Source organism: Eretmochelys imbricata, chromosome 4 (assembly GCF_965152235.1).
Source record: "Eretmochelys imbricata isolate rEreImb1 chromosome 4, rEreImb1.hap1, whole genome shotgun sequence".
Classification (NCBI taxonomy): domain Eukaryota; kingdom Metazoa; phylum Chordata; order Testudines; family Cheloniidae; genus Eretmochelys; species Eretmochelys imbricata.
Genome location: NC_135575.1, coordinates 55789877 through 55813716, shown reverse-complemented (window position 1 = coordinate 55813716; position 23840 = coordinate 55789877). Strand labels below are relative to the sequence as shown.

The 23840-nt window shown below is 42.9% G+C and overlaps 1 protein-coding gene across 1 annotated transcript in view; it reads right to left on the bottom strand.

The window, feature by feature from the left end:
- Window positions 1-1738: 1738 nt before the first annotated feature.
- The window catches only part of IL15 (interleukin 15), a 97546-nt gene continuing 75444 nt past the window's right edge, over window positions 1739-23840 (bottom strand). Inside the window, exons 3-7 of the mRNA XM_077815294.1 lie at window positions 7778-7887; window positions 5187-5280; window positions 4538-4579; window positions 3244-3408; window positions 1739-2679 (exon numbers count right to left, since the gene is read on the bottom strand). Of these exons, the coding sequence (XP_077671420.1) occupies window positions 2554-2679; window positions 3244-3408; window positions 4538-4579; window positions 5187-5280; window positions 7778-7887 (537 nt within the window). The 3' untranslated portion in view covers window positions 1739-2553. The remainder of the gene's footprint in view (window positions 2680-3243; window positions 3409-4537; window positions 4580-5186; window positions 5281-7777; window positions 7888-23840) is intronic.

Genomic DNA, 23840 nt, shown 5'->3' with positions numbered 1-23840 from the left:
CTGCCATCGGGAGTAGAGGATGGTCTTGGATCCAAAGCCAATCACAAACCTTGTTAAGCCAATGGCTGTGCCAAGTATTCTTTTTCAAGCTCAAGGGAAGGCACAGTTAAGTCTCCTTATGTAATAAAAACAGCTGCGGGAGCTGGGGGTGCTACTGCCAAAGGAACTAGACCATGTGGTAGGTCAGAGCTAAGCCATGTGGACTGGGGGGTTTCCCTGGTTGCAAATGCAGAGGGTGGAGATTCAGTTGTAGCCTGTGTCTTCGGCAGGAGAGGGAGCCTGGAGAAGGAGTGGTCAGCGTGACCCCCAGAGGAAACACAGAGGCTAGAGACAGGGCTTCTTGGGTATTGAGCTCACTGGAGTGGCAGACTTGAGTAAGGAAACTGCTTGCTGTAGTTTGTTTCTTGTTCAGGGAAACAGGACTTGGTGAATTAACAATATTACACTAAAAATATATTTGACTCACATATAATCCATTTCTCATGTGACTTTCTTATACTTTAAGACCAGAAGAGACCATTGTGATCATGTAGTCTGACCTCCTGACGAGCACAAGCCTTAGGATAACCATGAATTCAAGCTGTGCTTGAACTAGAGCGTATCTTAATTTCAAGATTTCTACTCCCGGAGACGCCGTCACAACCTTTGGTAAGTTGTTCAATGGTTAACTACCCTCACTGTTAAAAAGCCACATCTTATTTCTAGTCTGAATTTGTCTAGCTGATTTTTAAACTCTAAGGGCCTGATCAAACTCCTATTAAAATCAATGGGGAGACTTGCACTGGCTGCATCAGAAATTGGATGGGTTTCTTAGAGAATTGGCAGGATCTTCGAATTTGACAAATACTGAGCCACTCCTATGTCCTTTCTGCTACTACTCAGGCTTTCCACTCCCATGAGGTAACTTCCAGAATGGCTTCCTAACCTGCTGTAGCCATCCCTCCTGTTAGAAATGCACAGATTCTGTGATCAATCCTTCTGTTAAGACTGACAAAACAGTGCCAATTTTTATAGGGATTTTTATGATAGACATCTGTTCAGTAGGAACTAGACTAAGAAAAATCACCAATTCATTTCATATAGACCACTGCACAGTCATCAGATGGTAATAGCTTTCACATATTTCCAACCTCCTGGCCAGATTCTAATTGCTAACCCAGGGACTGATGAATTGGAATTTTTGGTGGGCATGCAAAAGAGAATCAGGCTCCTACAGGTGGAAAACTCTATATGCCACGACTAATTTCTTGAGCTATACAGTTAATTTCTAGTTACATCTTCCCACACTACATATAAATAGCACAATGGAAAAATTTTACTTTTTGGCCTGCGCACATATAGACCTGAATCCTGCTGGCTTTACTCACACATTCATCTCATTTAAATCAATGGGATTAGTTGGGTAAGGCAAACAGAATTTGGTCCAGAATGTCATTGCACTTCAAACTCAATAAAGCCAGAAAAGAGAGAGCAGGAAATCACAACTAGCTTGGCAGTCTATTGCCAGTCTCTTACTAGTGCCTTAAAATTTGACTCAGGTAGATGCTTGTGATATTAAGTATCAGCTTTTGGTAACTTCAATCCCCTTCATCTTTTCATTCTATTCCTTGAGGGGGATGACTGTTTCCTGTTAGAACAATTACTCAAATGTTTTACCATCACTGCATTTTCACTGTACTGCATCATCGTGAGAATCCATTTTATTCACTTCATCAGTGAAAGTTATAAAAAGCAGACAGATTCAATTTACAACTGCCTCATTTAGTCCAGCATTTTTCTGATAATCCGGACTCTGGTTTCCACACATGTAGGCCCTGATTTTGTGAGCTGTTCTATGAAAGCAGAGTGCTGTAACTGTGTAGAGCCCCACTGAAATCAGTGGGGTCTGTCCACAGGGGGCAACTTGCAGGATCAGAACCCTGTTTATTACGGTCAGAGCTATGTGCGCCACTGTTTCCCATGACTTTACACATGTGGTGATTGCTGTCTGGGTCTCAGCAGGGAACTGAAATAGGGCTCTCCAGAGATTAAAGCATGAGACTGTACAGCCTGAGCTAAAAAGCCAGGTTCTGTAGTTGGGGACTGTGACAGACTCTGATCCTGTGGGGATTGGGCACAGAGGAGGACTCCAAACACGTACTGGTTAGTGATTTTTATATATATAAAATGAGAATATATATATTCTCAGTTACACCAGTTTAGCTGTCCTGGACAATAAAATATTTGCAGTACAAGTTACTATGTTTTCTAAGTAGTAGTCAATTACTGAGACATGCAAAGAGCAAATATTTATCTAAAATGTTTATAAAATACACATAAGTTTACATTTTAATAGCTTCCCAGAGGAAGTAGTAAATTAAAAATAAAAAGATAAAATAGTCTGTGGCACAGTTCATAGTTCAGATTATTCTTGGCTGTGTTTGGTTTTTTCTGCCTTTCTGTCTTACAAAGTTCTAGCCAACCAGTCTGTCTGTCCGTCCATCCAGTGATTATATTGCTTGAAGTGCCAGAAAAGTTTATGGAGTTTCCCTAAAGCACTTTCAAAAAGGAAGCCTATTTAGAAACGTGCAGTAAAAATTTCAGCTTGTGTTTTGCAAACTCTTCAAAAGTCTCTATAAAGTAGGTAAAATTCCCTTCTTCGTACTCTTCACATTGTTTGCATGTTATTTTATTCCTGTTCTGCAAAATAAATAAATAAAAAAGGAAACAAAAGAATAGAAAAATGACAATTCTTTGAGTAAAAATTGGTTTGATATTAAAACTGGGGATAGTTGAATTGGTTTTGATAGAGAGCCAAATCTTGCCACAGGAGCCCTGCTGGAGGCTGCCAAGGAACCTAAGTACTGAAATGTAAGTGGCCTGATTTTTAAACATGAGCTTGCAGAGCTGCCAGTGACTTCAGTGGGAGATGCAGGTGTTCAGGCCCTTTGAAAACCAGGGGATATGTCTCTAGGTGTCTAAATATGGTCCACTCTATGAACTTCAGTTTGAAAATGTTGGCCATGGGATACCAGTTTACACCTGCACACACACTAGATGCACCCTCTGAAGTACTTGTTTTGCTAACATTCTAGAAAACTTTATTCTGAGAAGAGCTAAATTCTGTCTGTGTAAATCAGTGTGTGAGTGGGTGACTGCCATTCACACCCCCGTCATGCGTATCTGACAGCAAAATTTATCTCAAGCCATTAAAGGCGCTTTTTTTGGATTGTTCTCTTTCCATTGATTGTAGATGGCACTTACCGGACTGTCTGGTAAACTCGTGTTCTTTGGTAAATTTGCTTTTACATTTGCCAGCACGTTGCGTATATACTGTTTGATTTTACATCCTTTTCTGATTTCACATTCCTGGGAAATCACTTTCAACTCTAACAAAAAGCATTCCATCACTTGTACTTCACACTCATCCTAAAAATGAAAAATGTCAGTGGCTTTACAATAAAAAAATTAAAGAAATAGGTCCACATGTGGCATAAAATTTTGCAAACCAACAGCTGATTTTGATCTACTGTGTATTTGTTTTGCCATGCAAATGTTTGTAAATATCTACACTGATCATGAGAATTAATGTGTAGCTTGGTTAAATTACATTTAAAGGTGGGTCAGGACATAACAGGCTTGGTGAACAATGTAAATACCAAGATAGGATGGGAATTAATTAGGATATACTTTGGGGTATAATTAAGAATAATAAGATCAAGTTATTATTAATAATACTTAGCTCTGATAGCAATTCCCATCCATAACTCTCAAACAATTTTTTTTAAAAGGGAGTATCGCTATCCCTATTTTACAGATGGAGAAACAGAGATGGATTGATTTTGCCTCAGGTACCACAGCAGGTCAGTGATAGAGCCAGGAACAGAACCCAGGTGTTCTGATTCCCAAAGCCATGCCTTGTCCATGGGCTATATTGCCTCTCTCTTAAAAAAAACTAAAAGTTTTAGCTATCAAGAAAACCTTCCTGACAGTAACATATATTAGGCTGTGGAACAGTCTTCCTAGGAGAGTGCAGAAGCTGCATTGAGGAGATCATTTTAAAGTTAGATTGGCTACATGACCTCTCTGATGATTGTGATATAAATTATATCCCCTAAACTGAAATAACTGTATAAGGTAGTTATCCCTAGCTTTGCCATTCTTCCAGTTAGAAACTATCTGAAGGTGAATGCCTATGCAGTTTAGATCTTAACACTATTTTAGAATGCTCTAGCAAAGTGCACAATGTTGGAGAATCATGTTTTCTTTTGACAAAAAGGCAAGTTCTTCCTTTTGATAAAAATCATTTTGTCAATTGACAAACTTCTATAGCCTTTTTAATTGACAAACTTCTATAGCCAATGATTCAGTAGCCATATCTGCTTATAGTCATCCCGATTAATACACATAAAGAATGGGAACTTATTTTTAATGGAAATGATTTGGTTTCAGAAGCTTTGATCAAATTAAACATCAATTGCCTTTAGCTGGTTACTTCAGAAGAAATAAGGCTATCACCCTTAGACCAGTCTAGGTCAAATTTACAAAATGTACTTACTGGCTTGTCTATATATGCAGTGTATAAACAGGCATCAATGGTCTAAAAGAAAACAGATTTGGATATATAAACAATAATTCTTGAGTTTAGGGATAATAAAGTCAATCCTACCAGGGGAATGGCCTAGCTCAGTGCTCAAAGGGTCAATCCTGCAAGATGCTGGAGATCACTGAAGTCAGTGGACATTGATATTCCCCAGCACCTCACAGCATGAGGCCCTTGTAAGCATGAGATTCCCCAACACCTCACAGCATGAGGCTCAAAGTAAGAAGCACATTTCTGTAACTGAGTTCTAGCAGTACTTTCTCAGAAGAAGCCTACTCCCAATTCTTCTCTTCAGAAAAACTCTTTTCTTGTTTTATCTGATTAAGAACAAATACTGCAGAGATTAAAATAGATCACTGAAAGAAATAAAAATTGAAGACGAAAACGCTTAATTTAAGGGGCTGTAATGCAGAGTCCACTCTAAGTGTCACATATTGTTATCTACTCCCCTGCTTATTCCTGTGCTACAACATTACATGAGTACTCTTCTTCCCCTCCCTTCTCCCCCCACTTACTTATTATTTAAGCACTCGGCTAGACAACCAACTCCAGGTCTCTTCCTACCCAAATGATTCTATGAAACATTAATGCTTTGTGAACTTACATCAGTTATGCCTTTAATCATATGCAAATCTTCTATAACCGCCTCCCACCTTCTTCTTTCAGCTTCTATTCTTGGTAGATATGCACTGATGCAGCTAAAACAAAACAACCACAAAAACAATTAGAATATTTAGTAACATACACACATCTTTTCTGAAGATAATAATGTAACGAAGAGTGGTTGGCAGAAAAGCAGTATCATATTACATATACGCCACATATGCAGGCGTATGTGACAGACTGTGAAGCCCTCTGATAAAGTGTGGAACCATGAAATATATAGGGAATACTGATGGTACGTACTGGTATGTGGGTTTTAATCAGCAGGAGTCTGGGATGATTCCCTTACTCAGAAGTGGAAAGCCACAAGTAAATTATACTAAACATCATTTTATCTCCTGTTGATAAAATGTTTATCCCACATCATCTTGCATATGCCCATATATATTACTGAAAAATTAATGGTACCAACTTTAAAGAGGGTCCAGCTCCACAGGGCCCAGAGTGAGAGGTTAAAACTATTTAAAGTAAAATACCTAAAATTGTTCTTCCTAGATATAAAAATGTCACAAATTTGAAGTCTTACAGCTCAGCCTCGTACAAGGCTAGATTCAAGCTCCAGTCCCACTGAGGAAGGAATTTCTTCTTCCAAATAGTACAGTGCCTGTTTTTAGCCCTGTGAAGGTGTGGGCTACTGGATTTTTAAACTGTAACTCTTGATGTATAAAAAGCTGTCACTGGCTCAGGACTGAATCTTGCCCATCTTGAACCGCAGGGAAGAATTCCTTCCACATTAGATTGTAAGAACTTAGGAACAGGGACTGTTTGTTATGTGTGCCTCACTCTTATTCTTTAATTGGCGGCCTCTAGGTATTACAGCAATACAGGTAATATTGGGAGAGAAGGAGGAAATATTTATTTGGCTGGTTGATTTTAAAATAAATGGCAGTTGTTTTAAGCCACTCAATGGTTTGAAATAGTCAAATATAATCACAGAGATTGATCAGTGGGCAGGTAATGTAGTCACAGGCATGTGATAAGTACATATATATAACCTGCTTGTTCAATTTTACCTTCGTGTGTAGATTATCTTATAGCCCTCTAATTTATCACATGGTTCCCAGTCATACACATAAACATGTTTTGGTGATAATATTGTGAGTGACTGCAAAGCTGTATGATAGTTTGCCTTTGTCGCACACCTTTGATTGTCTCACCTGGATTCCACCAGAACGACAACTAATATTCCAAATGTCCAATAGGTCAAACAGCTGATAGAATTTTTTTTTTTTAAAAAAGACCCTTCACAGAAGTGTTTCGGATGAGTGCACATACACCATCCACACACACTTTCACTGGTCTGAGGAGGAGACCCCAAGTCTCCCTCATCCTAGATGACTGCTCTACACAATGGGGCTATAAGATATAAGAGGGCTGACAGCAGCACCACCATCTTCACCTGCTGCCGGCTTCTGTGAATCCTATTCTTAGGCACCTAACTCGCTTCATGCATTGTGCAGAGAGTCTGGACACCTAATTGGAGCTGTGGCTGCTGCTATGTGACAGGGTTCCTAAATGTCAAGCACTCCAATGCTGAATCTAAGGGCTTGTCTACATAGCAATTTACTGTGCGCCAAGCCACATTGTGAATCTACAGTGCACCAGCTTGCCGTGCAGTAACATCCCATGTGGTCACTTACAGCTCAGTGAAAGTCCCAGAGTGCACTTGGTTTACTACTACTTGAAAGTCTAATACATTAAGCTGCACTCCAACGCTTTCACTGCCCTGGACATGACTGTGTGGCAAATAGGTGCACTATAGATTCTTGCTGCCTTGCTAACTTGCCATGTAGACAAACCCTTAGTTCCTTCTGTGGATCTAGAGTCTCAAGTTTGGCACCCCAAACTTGGTGGACATTTTTGAAAATGAAGGCCCCAATCATAGATGCAACCACTGGAGGATTCTTTTGGGGGAAAAGAGTGGGACATTTCCCTCAAACTCCCAAGCAGGAGGGAGCAATAATGTCTTTGAGCCTGTGGCACAGGGGAGGTAAGGGCAGGCCAGTTCCAGCTCTTCTGCTGATTTTGTGTGCAGCAGTGGCAGATTTAGCGTTCTTCTCTCACCCTCCTTAGGGGCTAACAAACTGAAAGGCAGAGGTGGCACCCAATTCAAACAGCAGGTGGATCCAGAGGAAAGAATCCATTCCTTCCTTCCTGTTGTCTACACTTACAGGAAAGGAGAGGAAGAATTCCCTCCCAAAGAACCTGGAGCAATGAGAGGACAGAGGACACTCACCAGCCCTCTTCCCAATGAGATGGAGGAAGGTACTGTTGGGAAGGGACAAGACAGCTCCTATTAGGGAGACTTGACCCAAAAAGGGGGTGGGGAGTGAGCATGCAGGGCACATAGTGGGGCAATGGGCAGAAGGGATGTGGAGCACAAAGCACTGGGGCAGCAGGGGGCGGAGATTGGGGAACGGACCCCTGGGGAATCCAGCTTTGTAAAGTGACTGGAGATCATTGGGAGAAAGATACTGCGCAATTACAAATAATTATTTATTTACTAGTTTTGTTTTTTAAAATTATAATTACCAAAGAATGAAGATGGTTATTCCAGTTGCATTATTTAAAAAGCTGAGAAAATGTCTCTTCAGAATAAGATACTGCTGGCAGTAGAGACAAATACTTCTCAGGTGTGTTTTCTGAAAGATAAGATCCAGGAAATAATGAGTTACCTAAATGAGTTGTATGGCACAATTTGACTTCATAGGATATTTTAGTACAGATTTAATTAATCCATTAGGTAAGTCATCTAGTAAAGACAATATTGCACACAGTGGATATTTTGTAAAGACCAAACCACTCTGTAGCTTTTTAGGAATAGGTAGTAAAATGCTGGTAGAAAAGCAGATGCCAGGGGCACAGCACAAGAAACAGGAATGTGTTCTGGATCATGGGTTCCTAATAGTACAGATCACATTTTAATACAGGTATTGTATTAGACCATATGCTTTCCCACTCTTAATTTTGAAGACCACCTCTTGCCCACCCCTTTGCATTCCACAATATCTCTGTAGCATCTACAGCAATTAAACATGGGAAAAAGTAATATTGGCAAAGGGTTTTTTAAAAATGTTGCACCTTCTTTTAATGCAATTTAGCAGTTGGAAATACGAAGGGGGGCGGGGGGCAGCTCTCCATGGATCACCAGCAAGTGTTCCATAATTCAGAATTTGGAAACTTTCATTCTAGACTGAGCCAAAACCCCTCTTATGTAGACTGGCACAGTTTAATTATGGAGATACACCTGTTGGGGATTGGGCCCTATGTTTTATTGCTAATAATAGTCATTTATTTCACAGGGTTATTGTGAGGATTACTGATATTTGTAAAATTCTTTAAACACACAACAATGTTATATAAGGATTAGTAAGTAGTATTTATTGTTTCCAAGTTCCAAAGGCTTAGTTTAAATAATGTGGCAGTCTGTTGACCACATAACCTTACATGTTTTTAGTGGAAGACAGTTCCAGGTATCTGGAAGCTAGTTATGTAAAATATCCATAACAAACCACAAATAGATAATTTGTACTAAAATAAGAACATGACAAATAATACTCGTACATATTTTTATTTTCTTAACTGGTTCAGTATGGAAAATCACTCACAGTAGTGACTCAACTCATCTTAAAAAAGGAGCTTAACCAGTGAATGGAAATCTGAAAAATCTGAGTATATAATAGCTTGTAAGCCTCCAATGAAGGCTGTATGCGAAAACATTAAGTAACAAATTATCTGTCCACCACACTTGTAAGCCTATAATGAGAGAGAAAGAGACAAGCTTATGGTTCTTTCAACCAGGACAGACCTACTGTGGTCACATCAACTTAAGTCCAGGTGCTAAGTATTATGGAGATGCAGCAGCCTCTCTGTTGTTAAGGTTGCAATCAGTTTCTGCTATAATTTTGGCTTGGAAAATCAATTTGACCTGACTGTGGTCACATTTACTCTTAAGGCAAAGGAAAACATTTCTGTACAGATTTGGAGAAAATTCTTCAAACTAGTTTTCATTTACAGGTCATAAAAATATTAGCCATTTAAAAACTTTAATTTTAGATTAAAGTTTCTGTCAATTTCTATCTCAAAAATGGCCTGTTACTCCTCCTTCAAACTATCTATAAAAAAGTTAAAAACCAATATGCTCAGTATAACTGAAAACAAGAAGGTGTCATTAAGCAAAAATTTTTACTGTTTCTTGTGGACAGTTTGGGGCTCAATCCTGCACTCACTGATGGCAATGGCAATGGGAGTTTTTTATATTGATTTCAGTGCGTGCAGTATTGGGCATTATAAGAAGTAAGTAAGAGATCTTCCTTAAGCCAAATTCTAGAAGCCTGCAGCTCTGATAGTGTCTGTTGTTTTACTGGTGATAGCTAGTAAAAGTTGCAGTCATAATCCCATAATAAGGCTGATTTTAATCTCCCATATAACTTAAAAAAAAAAAAAAAAGCAACATACCCCAAAATGAAGAAAACTTAAAATCCCCATGCTTTCAAATTTAGGATATGATTTAAAGTTTCATTGACAACAGAGTTTGTTTTATTTTGTTTGCAAAGTGTCCAATGTTTCCTTGTGTCCTTTGCTCTTTCCAACAAAATCACACTATTTCACAATTTTAAGCAGTGGTAGGTTTTGATATTGGCTGGTACAAGAGGCAGTATTATTAAAGGTCCAGAATTTTTTTTAAAAAAACAACCTTCAGAAATTGCCATTATTTGAAAATGGCAATAGTGAAACTGCCAGAGTGGGGAAACCACCCATAGAGATGGAGAATATTTTTATTGTTGACTTCTCACCCATCCAGGACTACTTTTCAAAAGAAAATTCCAGGATGTGGTAAAATTACTCTTTCGCCTGCATTCCACATCAAAAAGCCCTTTCTTTATATTCGATACGAATGTGGTTGCTCATTATGTGGTCATCATATCTGGACTAATTCATTTCTTGTTTTCAAGTGCTGGGTTTTGTAAATATAGTAGGTAACTACATTATTGTCACTTAACAACCTTAACTGATTTTTGAAATAAAGAATTTGGGTTTTGAATAGGTAGTGATTTTCGAATGCCTCTAAAAATGGGGGGAGAGGGGCACAGGAAAGAAGCTCCATGCATACTTTCACAGGTGTTTTGTGGTCTCATCAAGTTTTCAGAAATTTACAGAGTATCCAGTTAGAAAGGGCCTCCTAGATCATCTAGTCCAATGCAGGATCATTTTGTATACCAATTTATTAAATATTTTATCTTAACTCTTCTTGAGCAACATTAGTAATGGTAGCTCAACTACAGACATTGATAACATATTCCTTTGGCTTGAACTCACCATTGCAATTAAAAATTTTCCCTTTGCCACTTTCAGGTTTTCACTTCTGGTTCTCCTAAATCAGTAGCCAATTCATCACTCTCTTGCCCTATATTATTATCTTTCTACTACATTTGTCTTATTTTTGGATGAAATAAAAATAGGAATCCCTGAACTTGGGACTCTACAAGTAAAAGTGAAGGAATAAATGATATTTAAATATTTTGTTTTTCACTCTGCTGCACTTACTGGTAACCACATATAATGGCATTGTCAAAACGTTTAAAACAAAATGAACTCTATAGTAAATATAGGTGGGTGCTCATAGACTCATAGACTTTAAGGTCCGAAAGGACCATTATGATCTTATAGTCTGACTTCCTGCACAACGCAGACCACAGAATCTCACCCACCCACTCCTGTAACAAACCCTGACCTATATCTGAGCTACTGAAGTCCTCAACGTGTGGTTTAAAGACTTCAAGGTGTAGAGAATCCTCCAGCAAGTGACCCGTGCCCCACGCTGCAGAGGAAGGCGAATACCCCCCAGGGCCTCTGCCAATCTGCCCTGAAGGATAATTTCTTCTCGACCCCAAATATGGTGATCAGCTAAACCCTGAGCATGTGGGCAAGACTCACCAGCCAGACACCCAGGAAAGAACTCTCTGTAGTAACTCAGATCCCACCCTATCTAGTGTCCCATCACAGGCCATTGGGCATATTTACCGCTAATAGTCAAAGATCCCATCAAACCCCCTGCTGCCAAAAATACTTCTAAATATGACACAAACTATTCATTTGAAAAATGTCCTTATTAAACTGCTTTCTAATAATGAAGTTAAAATGAAACACTTAAAATTACTACCAGAGTAAAATCTGAGCCACGGTAGTAGCCTTTCTTCACTGGGGACCTGATCATAATCCCATATAAGTAAGTCAATGACAAAATTCCCCTTGACTTTAATGCTGCAAGGCTTAATTTTGCTAACTTTGTTGTCATAAAGACTTGAAGTAAAGTTAGACACAAGAAAGATTATAGCTACATACATTATTTATGTTTTACACTAGGGGGAAGCTACTGAAACCTAATGTTACAATTTTGTGTCGATCAAACCATATATTCAAACTACTTCATTGAGATTTACTCACAAATCTCTCTATGCATTTCTAAGATGTTGTGGCACAAATTTTTAAAAGTATTTAGGCACTGTGGTGATCAATGATAGATAACTGATGTAGGAGCCTAAATCTTATTTTCTAAAGGGATTTAGGATCAAAGATCCCATGGACAGTCAATGGCATTTTTTATACCCATATGCTACTGTTTATATCCAAGAGAGATTTCATGATACTACCCTGTGATAACTCTTATTGAGGGAAGGTCTACAAGAAGGTGAGAAATCTTACATTTTTTCTCTAAAAGTAGCAAGATTAGGTTCATCCTTGTCTCCTGCAGCAGACAGCCTTCCACTGAGTAAATTCTGGGTTCCCAAGTTTCAATGTGGACTGTGTCAAGTGGAAACATCCCCACTGATGGCAGTGTTATCATGGCCTGAAGAGTGAAATGGTTTCTGAGATAGGTAGACCCTTGCCTAAAGAATGCTGGAAAGAGTAAGACCTTGAAAAGCTACTGGAACTAGAGATGGACTGTAGCATCTGAAGCAGTCATGTGATATGTTGTCTTTCTCTCTTACCCACAAGGCAAGCCTCTCTGTGTTGAATGAAACCATTTCAGGGAACCCTGGAGGTGATGAATGTGTGGCTAGGCCATACCAAAAGAAATGCTGAAGATAGAAAAAAGCATTTTCATGTATTGCTATTCCAGTGCCTAGCTAGGAGCAAGGAAAAGCACCTCATCTAAAATCAGTTTGTGGATGATCTAGCTGGATGATCTGGCTGACCTGTCTTTCATTGATGAGCATGATGCCAAATTCCAGGTTGCTGAACCCTGTTACCTAGGCTACTGGTCATCACCTACAATAGATGTGGTCTGTGGATGGGTAAGTAGACACTGGGCACTAGCCTCTATTTACAGTCCACTATGCCTGTCACTGCTTGGGACAAGGAGGTTAGGGTTTCTGGTGTGCCAGTCCACAGACTTTTTTGACTCCTTTTTCTCACTTGCATGGAATCAGAGGTGCCCGTGATTCTTTGCCACTCCTTCTGGTCCATGGCACAGGTTTGGAGGTCTTCCTGTGTCAGCCCTTTCCTCTTCAAATGTCTCTTGACAGAGTCTTTCCATTCTATCCTCAGTCTTTCATATCATTTCTTGCTGTCCTCTTTCACCCATGCTTTCTTTGCTGATTGTTTTTCTTCTGTTCTTGCCCAGCCCATCCATTACTGAGTCCCAAGTTCATTTTCCCCCTCATTTCTACCATGAATGCTCTGTTTACCCTCTGCTTGCCTGCCATTCACCTCATAGTATTTTCTACTACCTGCATCTTTTCTTCCATTTTTGTAAGACCCACTATTTCCAAATGATAGAGCAGGCAGGAGGGTACACACACACGCACCATCCACTATCCCTATCAGTTTGTTAGTTAATTGCTGGTCCCGTGGTACTCCTGCTACCTCTTTCACTGCCACCCATGTACATTGGGTTCTTCTCTTCAATTCTCCAGATCTCTGAACAATGGCACTAATTGTACTTCCGAAGTACACAAATTGTCTTCTGATTCAGCGTCTCTCCTGCAACTTCAATTAACAGCTCTTCTTCCACCTTCCCTACTTGCATAACTTCAGTTTTCTTTGTGTTTAATTCCAAATCATAGAATCATAGAATATTCGGGTTGGAAGGGACCTCAGGAGGTCATCTAGTCCAACCCCCTGCTCAAAGCAGGGCCAATCCCCAATTTTTGCCCCAGATCCCTCAATGGTCCCCTCAAGGATTGAACTCACAACCCCGGGTTTAGCGGCCAATGCTCAAACCACTGAGAAATCATGGTCTTCAAACACAGATGCCCACTTTGATACCAATTCTTCTTTGATCATTTGGCCCTTTTGGCTGACAGCGGCATACATTAGTTTTCTCTGTCTCCACAGCCTTGGTTTCCTGCTAGTTAAGCCCATAACTAGGATAAAATGAAGAGGCCTCAGCACACTGCTTTGTCTCAATCCTACCATCACCTCAAAACTCCCTGAAATTCTATATACTGTTGTCACCTTAGCTCTTGAGCCTCGATAGAGCTCTTCTATCATCTCCATCATCACAATACTCCAAACACCAGCTCCCACAGAACCAAGTCATATGCTTTCTCAAGCATGCTACATAGCAGTTATTGCTAAAGGCTTACTATGATGACTGCTTTCAAACAAAAAGCATATTGGTTGTCTACATTTTTGTTGTACACCAGCAGAATCTCCTGTGGAAAACTGTAAATTCCATCTAGTTTATCCTGCTTGTTTGTGAGTAACGAATACAGGTTGACCTCTAAAAAAGAGTGAAGTAATTCCAGTAATTGGTGTAGCAAATCTCCTTTTGAGATTTATAGTCCAGCCAGTTGTTGTGGGGTGGTTGTTTTTTGGTAGCTATTCAGCACTTGAATTGTCAGCATTTCCCAAACTAATTTGCTCTTGCAAAATGACATTTGTCCACAAAAGTATGCAGCTGCAATTTTTGAAGCCTATTTGAAAATTTTGCCCAAAAGGTTACTGAAGGCAACTGGATCATACCAAATAACTAAACATGAGAATTTGCAATGTAAAGTTTAATATTTCCCTTGACAGTTTTTCACAAAATAGTCATGGGGTTTGTGCCACCATTTTTTCTGTCCTCTCTTAGCCCTGGTCTACACTATGAGTTTAGGTCAAATTTAGCTGTTAGGACAATTTAATCCTGCACCCGTCCATATGACCAACCCTGTTTTGTTGACTTAAAGGGCTCTTAAAATCGATTTCTGTACTCCTCCCCGGCGAGCAGAGTAGCACTAAAATCAACCTTGCTGGGTTGAATTTGGGGAAGTGTGGACACAATTCAACGGTATTGGCCTCCAGGAGCTATCCCAGAGTGCTCCATTGTGACCGCTCTGGACAGCACTCTCAACTCCGATGCAGTGGCCAGGTAGACAGGAAAAGCTCTGGGAACTTTTGAATTTCATTTCCTGTTTGGCCAGCATGGCGAGCTGATCAGCACAGGTGACCATACAGAGCTCATCAGCACAGGTGACCATGGAGTCCCAGAATCGCAAAAGAGCTCCAGCATGGACCGAATGGGAGGTACTGGATCTGATTGCTGTATGGGGAGAAGAATCCGTGCAGGCAGAACTCTATTCCAAAAGACGAAATGCCAATATATTTGCCAAAATCTCTAAGGGCATGATGGACAGAGGCTACAGGGACACACAGCAGTGCTGCGTGAAAGTTGAGGAGCTGAGGCAAGCCTACCAAAAAACAAAGGATGCAAATGGTCGCTCTAGGTCAGAGCCCCATACATGCTGCTTCTATGATGAGCTGCATGCAATTCTAGGGGGCGCCCCTACCACTTCCACACCACTATCTGTGGACACCTGCAAGGGGGGAGTCTCTCACAACAGGGATGAGGATTTTGTGGATGAGGAAGATGAGGAGGTTGAGTATAGCGCACAGCAGGCAAGCGGAGAATACCTTCTCCCCGGCAGCCAGGAACTGTTCATCACCCTGGAGCCAATACCCTCCCAACCCTCCCAAGGCGGGCTCCTGGACCATGAAGCCAGAGACGGCACCTCTGGTGAGTGTACCTTTGTAAATATAATACAAAAGCAAGCGTGTTTAATGATTAATTTGTCCTGAAGACTTGGGATGCATTTGCGGCCAGTATAGCTACTGGAAAAGTCTGTTAACGTGTCTAGGGATAGAGCAGAAATCCTCTAGGAACATCTCCATGAAGCTCTCCTGGAGGTACTCTCTGTGTTAGCCTCAGGAGAGTGATATCATTCATGGTGACCTGTTTGAAATACGGGAAATTTGTTTAAGGGGACATTCAGAGGTGCCCGTTCCTGCTGGGCTGTTTGCCTTTGGCTGAAAAGAAATCATCCCCACTGTTAGCCACGTGATGGGGGGAAGGCCCGTTCATGCTGAGCTGTTTGCGTTTGGCTGACAGGGATCTTCCCTGATACTAGCCACATGGTGGTGGTGGTGGTGAAGGGGGGGAGTGAAGCGATCATCCCAGAGAATTGGGGGGGGTGGTTGTGTTGTGTTGTGCTGCACATTCACCCTAAAACCACAGCCCCTCCTTTTAAATGGCCAACTCAGTGGGCTTTGCTTGGTATGGGAAAGGAGGGTGCTGCTGTTTGAAACCGTTCCCACACGTTATGAAGGTTGAAGAAGCCGAAACCCTGTGCCTTACCATGGCTGCCTGAAAACCGAATTCTGTTGCCCAGCCGAGCGTGTGTGATATCTCACGCCGAACCGGCAGACACTCAATATAAGAGGCAAAATGCGACCTTGTAGCAAAAGCATATGTGCTATGTAATGTGAATCGCTTGATTCAGTGTGAAATAGTCTTTCCTTTGTTCTCTAAAATGTATCTTTTTAAATACCACTCTCCCTTTTTTCTCCCACAGCTGAAAATGTTTCTACGCTCCCCCCTATTATCTCCATCCCAGAGGCTAGCGCAGATTAGAAGGTGAAAAAAACACACTCGCGATGAAATATTCTCAGAGCTCATGCAGTCCTCCCGCACTGAAAGAGCTCAACAGAATGCGTGGAGGAAAACAATGGCAGAGTCCAGGAAAGCATTCAATGAACGCAATGAGAGGAGGCAGGAGCGCGATGAAAGGAGGCAGGATGCAATGCTGAGACTAATGGGGAAGCAAACTGACATGCTCAGGCGTCTGGTGGAGCTGCAGGAAAGGCAGCAGGAGCACAGACCGCTGCTGCATCGCCTGTATAACCGCCTGCCCTCCTCCCCAAGTTCCATATCCTCCTCACCCAGATGCCCAAGAACGTGGGGGGGGGGAAGAGAAGGGTACGAGCACCCAGCCACTCCACCCCAGAGGATTGCCCAAGCAACAGAAGGCTGGCATTCAATAAGTTTTGAACTGTAGTATGGCCTTGTCCTTCCCGCCTCCCCTCATCCACCACCCCACCCGGTGATTCCCTCCTCACCCACCCCTCCCAGGCTACCTTGCAAGTTTTCTCCCTCTTTGTAAGATGAATTAATAAAGAATGCCTGATTTTGAAACAATAATGACTTTATTGCCTCTGAAAGCGGTGATTGAAGCGGGGGTCAGTTGGCTTACAGGGAAGTAGAGTCAATCAAGGGGGCAGGTTTTCATCAAGGAGAAGCAAACAGAACTGTCACACCGTAGTCTGGCCAGTCATGAAACTGGTTTTCAAAGCTTCTCTGATGCACAGGGCACCCAGTTGTGCTCTTCTATTCGCCCTGGTGGTCTGGCTGCGCGTAATCAGCCGATTTGCCTCAACCTCCCACCCTGCCATAAACGTCTCCCCCTTACTCTCACAGATATTGTGGAGCACACAGCAAGCAGCAATAACAGTGGGAATATTGGTTTTGCTGAGGTCTAACCGAGTCAGTAAACTGCACCAGCGAGCTTTAAAACATCCAAATGCACATTCTATCACCATTCTGCACTTGCTCAGCCTATAGTTGAACTGCTCCTTACTACTGTCCAGGATGCCTGTGTACGGCTTCATGAGCCATGGCATTAAGGGGTAGGCTGGGTCACCAAGGATAACTATTGGCATTTCAACATCCCCAACAGTAATTTTCTGGTCTGGGAAGTAAGTTCCTTCCTGCAGCTGTTCAAACAGACCAGAGTTCCTGAAGATGCGAGCATCATGCACCTTTCCCGGCCATCGCATGTTGATGTCGGTGAAACATCCCTTGTGATCCACCAGTGCTTGCAGCACCATTGAAAAGAACCCCTTGCAGTTTACGTACTGGCTGCCAAGGTGGTCCGGTCCCAAGATAGGGATATGCATTCCATCTATCGTCCCACCACAGTTAGGGAATCCCATTGCAGCAAAGCCATCCACTATGACCTGCACATTTCCCAGAGTCACTACCCTTGATAGCAGCAGCTCAGTGATTGCGTTGGCTACTTAGATCACTGCAGCCCCCACAGTAGATTTACCCACTCCAAATTGATTCCCGACTGACTGGTAGCTGTCTGGCATTGCAAGCATCCAGAGGGCTATCGCCACTTGCTTCTCAACTGTGAGGGCTGTTCTCATCTTGGTATTCTTGCGCTTCAGGGCAGGGGAAAGCAAGTCACAATGAAAGTGCCCTTACGCATGCGAAAGTTTCGCAGCTACTGGGAATCATCCCAGACCTGCAACACTAAGTGGTCCCACCAGTCTGTGCTTGTTTCTCGGGCCCAGAATTGGCATTCCACAACATGAACCTGCCCCATTACCACCATGATGTCCAAATTGCCAGGGCCCTTCCTTTGAGAGAAGTCCATGTCCATGTCCTCATCACTATCGTGATCGCGCTGTCGTCATCCCCTCGCCTGCTTTTGCAGGTTCGGCACATACTGCAGGATAATGCAAGAGGTGTTTGCAATGCTCACAACAGCAGCGGTGAGCTGAGCGGGCTCCATGCTTGTCATAGTATGGCATCTGCAGGACAACAGAGTTGCAATGGAAGCGGTGGATGACGACGGATGCCACGAGAATAGATATTAATTCAGAACAACGAGAGGACCTGCGAGGTAGATTCATGGCACCAGGAGAGCAGAGTTGCAGCAGAAGCGTGACGATGACAGTTAGCAGTCCTACTGCACCGTCTGCTGATAGCAGTATGGCATCTGCATGGAAAAAAGGCATGAAACGATCGTCTGCCGTTGCTTTCATGGAGGGAGGGGCGATATGTACCCCAAACCACCCACGACAATGTTTTTGCCCCATCAGGCATTGGGAGCTCAACCCAGAATTCCAATGGCAGTGGAGACTGTGGGAACTGTGGGATAGCTACCCACAGTGCAACGCTCTGAAAGTCGACGCTAGCCACTGTAGTGAGGACGCACGCTGCCGACTTAATGCGCTTAGTGTGGACATATGCAATCGACTTCTATAAGTTTGACCTAATTTCGTAGTCTAGATATACCCTAATACTTAGCTGAAGGCCTCAGAGAAAGCCTGTGCTTTCATCCACTACTAGATTTTATTTTTTAATCCTTTGAAAGACCCAGGGAAGCAATATTTATAGTCAGACCTAATGGGAATACAGATGTATTGCAAAATCATGTAGCAAACTGGTATGTTAAGGGCTAAATACAAAAATAACTAGCATGATCTGACCTAGGGGTTATGTTGCCTTAATTACCTGTCATATATACACTCCTACCATCCTGCAATCACTCACACTAGCAGGTCAAGTATTGACTATTTTGTTGTTTGATATTTTGATATCCTGGTAACCAATACTCAATAGGATTTCCAACAGGAAACCAAGCTATAATCAATCAGAAATGAAGTTTAAAGCTTACAGCATCTTGAAAAGTAGGATGTCAAACACCTAGAGAGATTTGAGCACAGGAACCTTTAAACACTGACTTTTCTGCTTGTAAAAAACGTCATATTGACAGCATGGAGGTTAGAAATCATCAATCCACAGAACAGGTATAATATGGGCAGCAGCAGAGCAATCTTCTACACCTTGCCCAGCCAAAATGCCTCAGCCTTGACAGACCATTCAGCCCAGTGATTTGTAATGAAATCACATGCTGATTAGAGGGTCCCATGGATAATTTGAATAAAGGGAGAGAGGGCTACAGTTACATTTCCCAAAGTTGTGGAGTGAGGCAGCAGTTTATGAGCTTTAAAAAGAACAAGTCACATAATCTGTGACCTCCAACCTCACTGCGGTGATGTTACTGGTCTGAGAGTAGTTTACCTTATTTTTGGACTAATTGGCCTCCAGAATGAAGGAGCATAAGGTGGCTCTAAACTACTTTTGTTCCCTCCTGTCTTAATCAGGTCCTGTAATTTGAAACCTGAGGTTGCCTAGACTTAAGGACCTGACCCTGTATGGAATCAATCATGGGTGAGGAAGTTACAGAACATGGCACAATAACACCTTCTCCGAATTATAAATCTAAACTTTTAAAAACCCAGTTCCATCATATATGGCTTTGTCTTCACTAGAAATAACTCATTGTGAATCATAATCATAAATGTTCTTGTTAATACAGACACCAACACTCCATAGTGATGCCACAGCATCGGGCAGCCATGACACCCTGAAGTATACGGCAAACTACAAGTTAGCTTGTCTTGTTTTTTGGTTATGCAAGATGTCTGCAGTGAAAGGAGCAGATGCAATCAGTCATAACAATTTACAGATGATGGCCAACCAGTCTCGTCTCACAAGTCCCCAGAGCATCCAATTCCGTGTCCTAACTTGCAGTCGACCTGTGCTCTGTCTGCTGACTACAAGTTACTGACCTTCATATAGTTCTACTCGGTGTCCTTGGCCACACATTGCAATACCTTCAGCTTCGGTCATGTTTGGTGTCCAATACACCAGTGAGAAGACTGCCCAGAAAGAAGACGATGTGTCAGGATGCAGCCACTCGGCTAGTAGCCAATACCAAACTCTTGGCCAATCTTTGGGTCAAAGGAAGCAAAACCCGTGGGACTTTGGGACCCAGAGAGGAATGCCCAAAAGTACGAAATATAGCTTTAGAAATTGCTGGCCAGTCACGGGATCAACCATATTTTCCCTGCACTGTTGGGGAAAATATAAAGGTGCTCAGGGTGAGCTACAGCAGGGCTAAGGAAAGAAATTCCAAATCTGGTGCTGCCCCAAAAGTGTATCCAATGTAGGTTGTCAAGCTGTCTGGAGAGGCTCACAACCGTGAGTGCCAACCTCAGGACAAACTGTCAAAAAGCAGGGCAGACACCCCAAACTGGAGGTATGTTCTATTATTAGATTTCACCAACCCAGTAAAAAATGTGAACTCCTGGATCATTGTAACAGTTTTATCATGGAGTCACAGACAGTCCCCTTGGGCATTCCAGTCTCTCTTGCCACCCAGACAAGCTGGACTTAGTGATAAATGGTCACTTACACCAAAAATCATTAGAGTCAGCTTGCTCCCAGTCTCAAGAGCCCAGTCACTTCTTCCAGATCAATTTGTATCTCACACCAAAGACAATGCCGGTAGCCTTAGTTTTGGTGGTCCAGGGGAACCATTCCTCATATCTGAGTTCACAAGGTCAGAGCAGGCACTTTTTCCATTATAAAGCAAAACTTTAATATGACCTTATAGCATGATATACAGACATTACAAGTAAGATCAATGCATTCAAGACTTTTTTAGAGTCTCAAAACATCCATACAAGTCTAACACCTACCTTGAACATTACTAACATACAGGTGAGCTGATCTAGTTTCCAGCTATGAATTTGTCAGTGCTCAGCTGAGGCCTACAGACTTGGCAAGAGCTGGCACCTGGTCTACCAGCTTCATGTAGGTGTCCATGAATCTGTAATGGCGGTCCACAGAGGCCTGCATAATGACAGAGTAGTATCCTTTTCTGTTAATGTACTTACTTGCTCCAAGTGGAAGGCATAAAATGGGTGTATGTGTGCCATCAATAGGACCTGCACAATCCAGGAATCCCATCTGTTAAAAACCCGTAATATTACAGGGAGGCAGGGTTGTAGTAGAGTGATAATTGCCTTGCAAACCTCCACAACTACTGTGCCAACCCCAGATTACCACAGATCTCTAGTCAGCGTCCACAGGGTGATAGCAACACGCTTCTGGACCATCTGGACCTACGTCTCTCTCATTTGAGTGCCTTGGTGCTCAAGTGCCAGCATGAGCTGCTCACACGCTCTAAGGATGTTGCTTTCCCTATATGAAAGTTCTGGGTCCATTGCTGGTCATCCCACATTTCCATCACAAGGTAGTCCCAACATTCTGTGTGTGGTTCCGGTCCAGAAGTGGCAGTCTGTGTAGGAAACTGTTTTGACCCGAGCGGTTAGCCAATATTCAGGGCCTTGTGAATTGTTTCCTTTTGGGGAGAAAATGATGTTGCGGTGTGGTATTTTTTTGATGCAATCCTGTTTGTTTATAAAGAATGTCCTATTTCCCTGAACATGGTGGGAAACAAACAGCCAGAGACAGTTTCTTTGCTTACAGTTCTAAGTCTCTTTCCAGCCAGCATTTTACCTGAAAGCTCTTTCTCGTAGCATGACCCTGAGAAAAAGCTGAAAGTGCTTCTATGGCTGGCTGGCAAGCTTTCTTGCTGCCTTCTCTGTATGCTTTTGTGCTGTTTTTGCTGCGTCTCACTCACACATGCATTAACACAGCTCCAGCAAACAGTGTTTTGCATTTGCATCCAGTTCCCATGGAAATCCCTCGGATCACCTGGTAGCACCCCTACTCCAACTGTACATGCAACTTGTGTTTTGGGTGGTGGCTCCTATTGTTCCAGCTGTCTATTCCATAAAAAAGAGCTCAATTACTTTGTGCATTTATCCTGAATGAAGGGCGGCTGTTACTCCCACCAACTTCAGTGAGGTTTCACTCAGCCTCTAGCATAAGATAGCATCAGCTGAGTCGCTGCCTCCACGTCCACATGGTACTGACCTTTTCTCCATCTGCTTGTCCCAGCAACCTGCCATTGCGGTCTGTTACAGGGCAAAAAGCTGTCCCTTTAAATGCCCTCTGCTGTCTTTTGGCAGCAGCTTCTGCAAAGGCATGTCAAAGATACATTACCTCCATACAACCAGCAGCTGTTGGTCTCAGCTGGACAAGCTGGACCCATCATTTAGAGGACAAGCAAGTAACTGCACACCAGCTTGGGTCCTTCCAGGAAATGAATTTCCTGGGTCTTCAACATTTTCTGCTCACAACTCCCAGAAGGGACAGTCTATTCTTGCTTTTGCAAGGCACTGTGGGACAGACACGTTGTCCCACAATGCCCTGAGAAAGCAAGCACAGAATGATGCACTGAGTTGTGGTGCTATGAATAGGGATGCACAAAGAGTGGAACACAGGGCCCAGGCTCTAGATGGCAGAGGCAACAATTGGAAGCAGCAGCCCCTTGGCACGTCTGAGCATGAGGGAGTGGCTACCAAGGAGTGGGCCTGGCCACTGAGGCCCCTGGCGGCCTCCCCCAGAGGCCCCAGGCCTGCCAGCCCCCACTTCCGGGCCTGCCAGCCCTAACCTGCCTGAGCAGCCAGGGTCTGAACCACCCAGGTCCAGGAATCATGGACCCAGGGCTTCCCCTCCTCTGCAGGATCGTGAGAGGTGGTCAGGGCGACACCCCCACCGCATGTGGCCTGAGAACTTCTGAGTCATGATTCCTGAAGCTGGCGGCCCTGGGGTGGGCTACAGCTGGGCTTGGGGCCCCGGGGTGACCCACTACCCCACACCCTGGAGGCTGGGCCTGCTTCCATAGCTATGCCAAGCTCAGACGGACACCCCAAGAGGCAGTGGAACCAGGATGGGAGTGGCGGGGGCTAATGCTCCACAATGAAAATACTGTAGATGGCCAATCTGTGTTTCTGCCCCTGTGTGGTGTTCCCTGTAAACTGTGTGTATGCATGGGGGGTGGAAACAAGCGGTACCAGAGGGCATGGAGTAGCTGCCGTGGCACCCGCCAACCTGTATACCACTTGATCTGGGCCCTTTTGGTAGCAAAATACTGGTTGCACCTCTGGCTATGAACCACGGGATATGTACCGAGAAACCTCTATGTTTCTCATGACTGGATACAGGACTACTGTGGATGCAGGATATGACAGCAGGCATGTGAAATTTGACTGCTGTTCTGCAGTGTGGTCACATTGTATCAAGGAAAGATAGGGCAAGATGACTCACTGAGGTTAGGATGCACTGCAAACAATGCCTGTGAAAACGTAATCATATTAAACCAAGACTCTAAAGTCAGGTATGCAAGCGGTACGGTTCAGAATGGAAGCAGAGACTCCAGTGGAGCTATGCCAACTTACACCCACTGATGCTCTGGGAACAATCTACCGAGGGAGCAAATGAAAAATGAAGCATCGAGTGTGTTAAAATGCATTGCAAACTACAAACCAAAGAACCTAGTGGCCCTTTTTTCATTTCTTTGGCATTTCCCCAACAGAAAGGCAAGCAGCCTGTGGGAAGGAAAAAATTTCCAATCTTGGTTAGCTCCCCACTCACATCTATCACAGAACTCAGCAATAAGCAGAAGAATCATCCTTAGTTACTCATCTCAGAAAACAGAAGCTGCAAAGAATTCCCTGCCCTATGCAGATAAACGCCCAAGATTTCAAATAATTGATGTAGAATGCAGCAAAAGATGAAATGTCAATGTGAAGAGCTCTTCTCTCTGACACACAAGTTTACAATGCT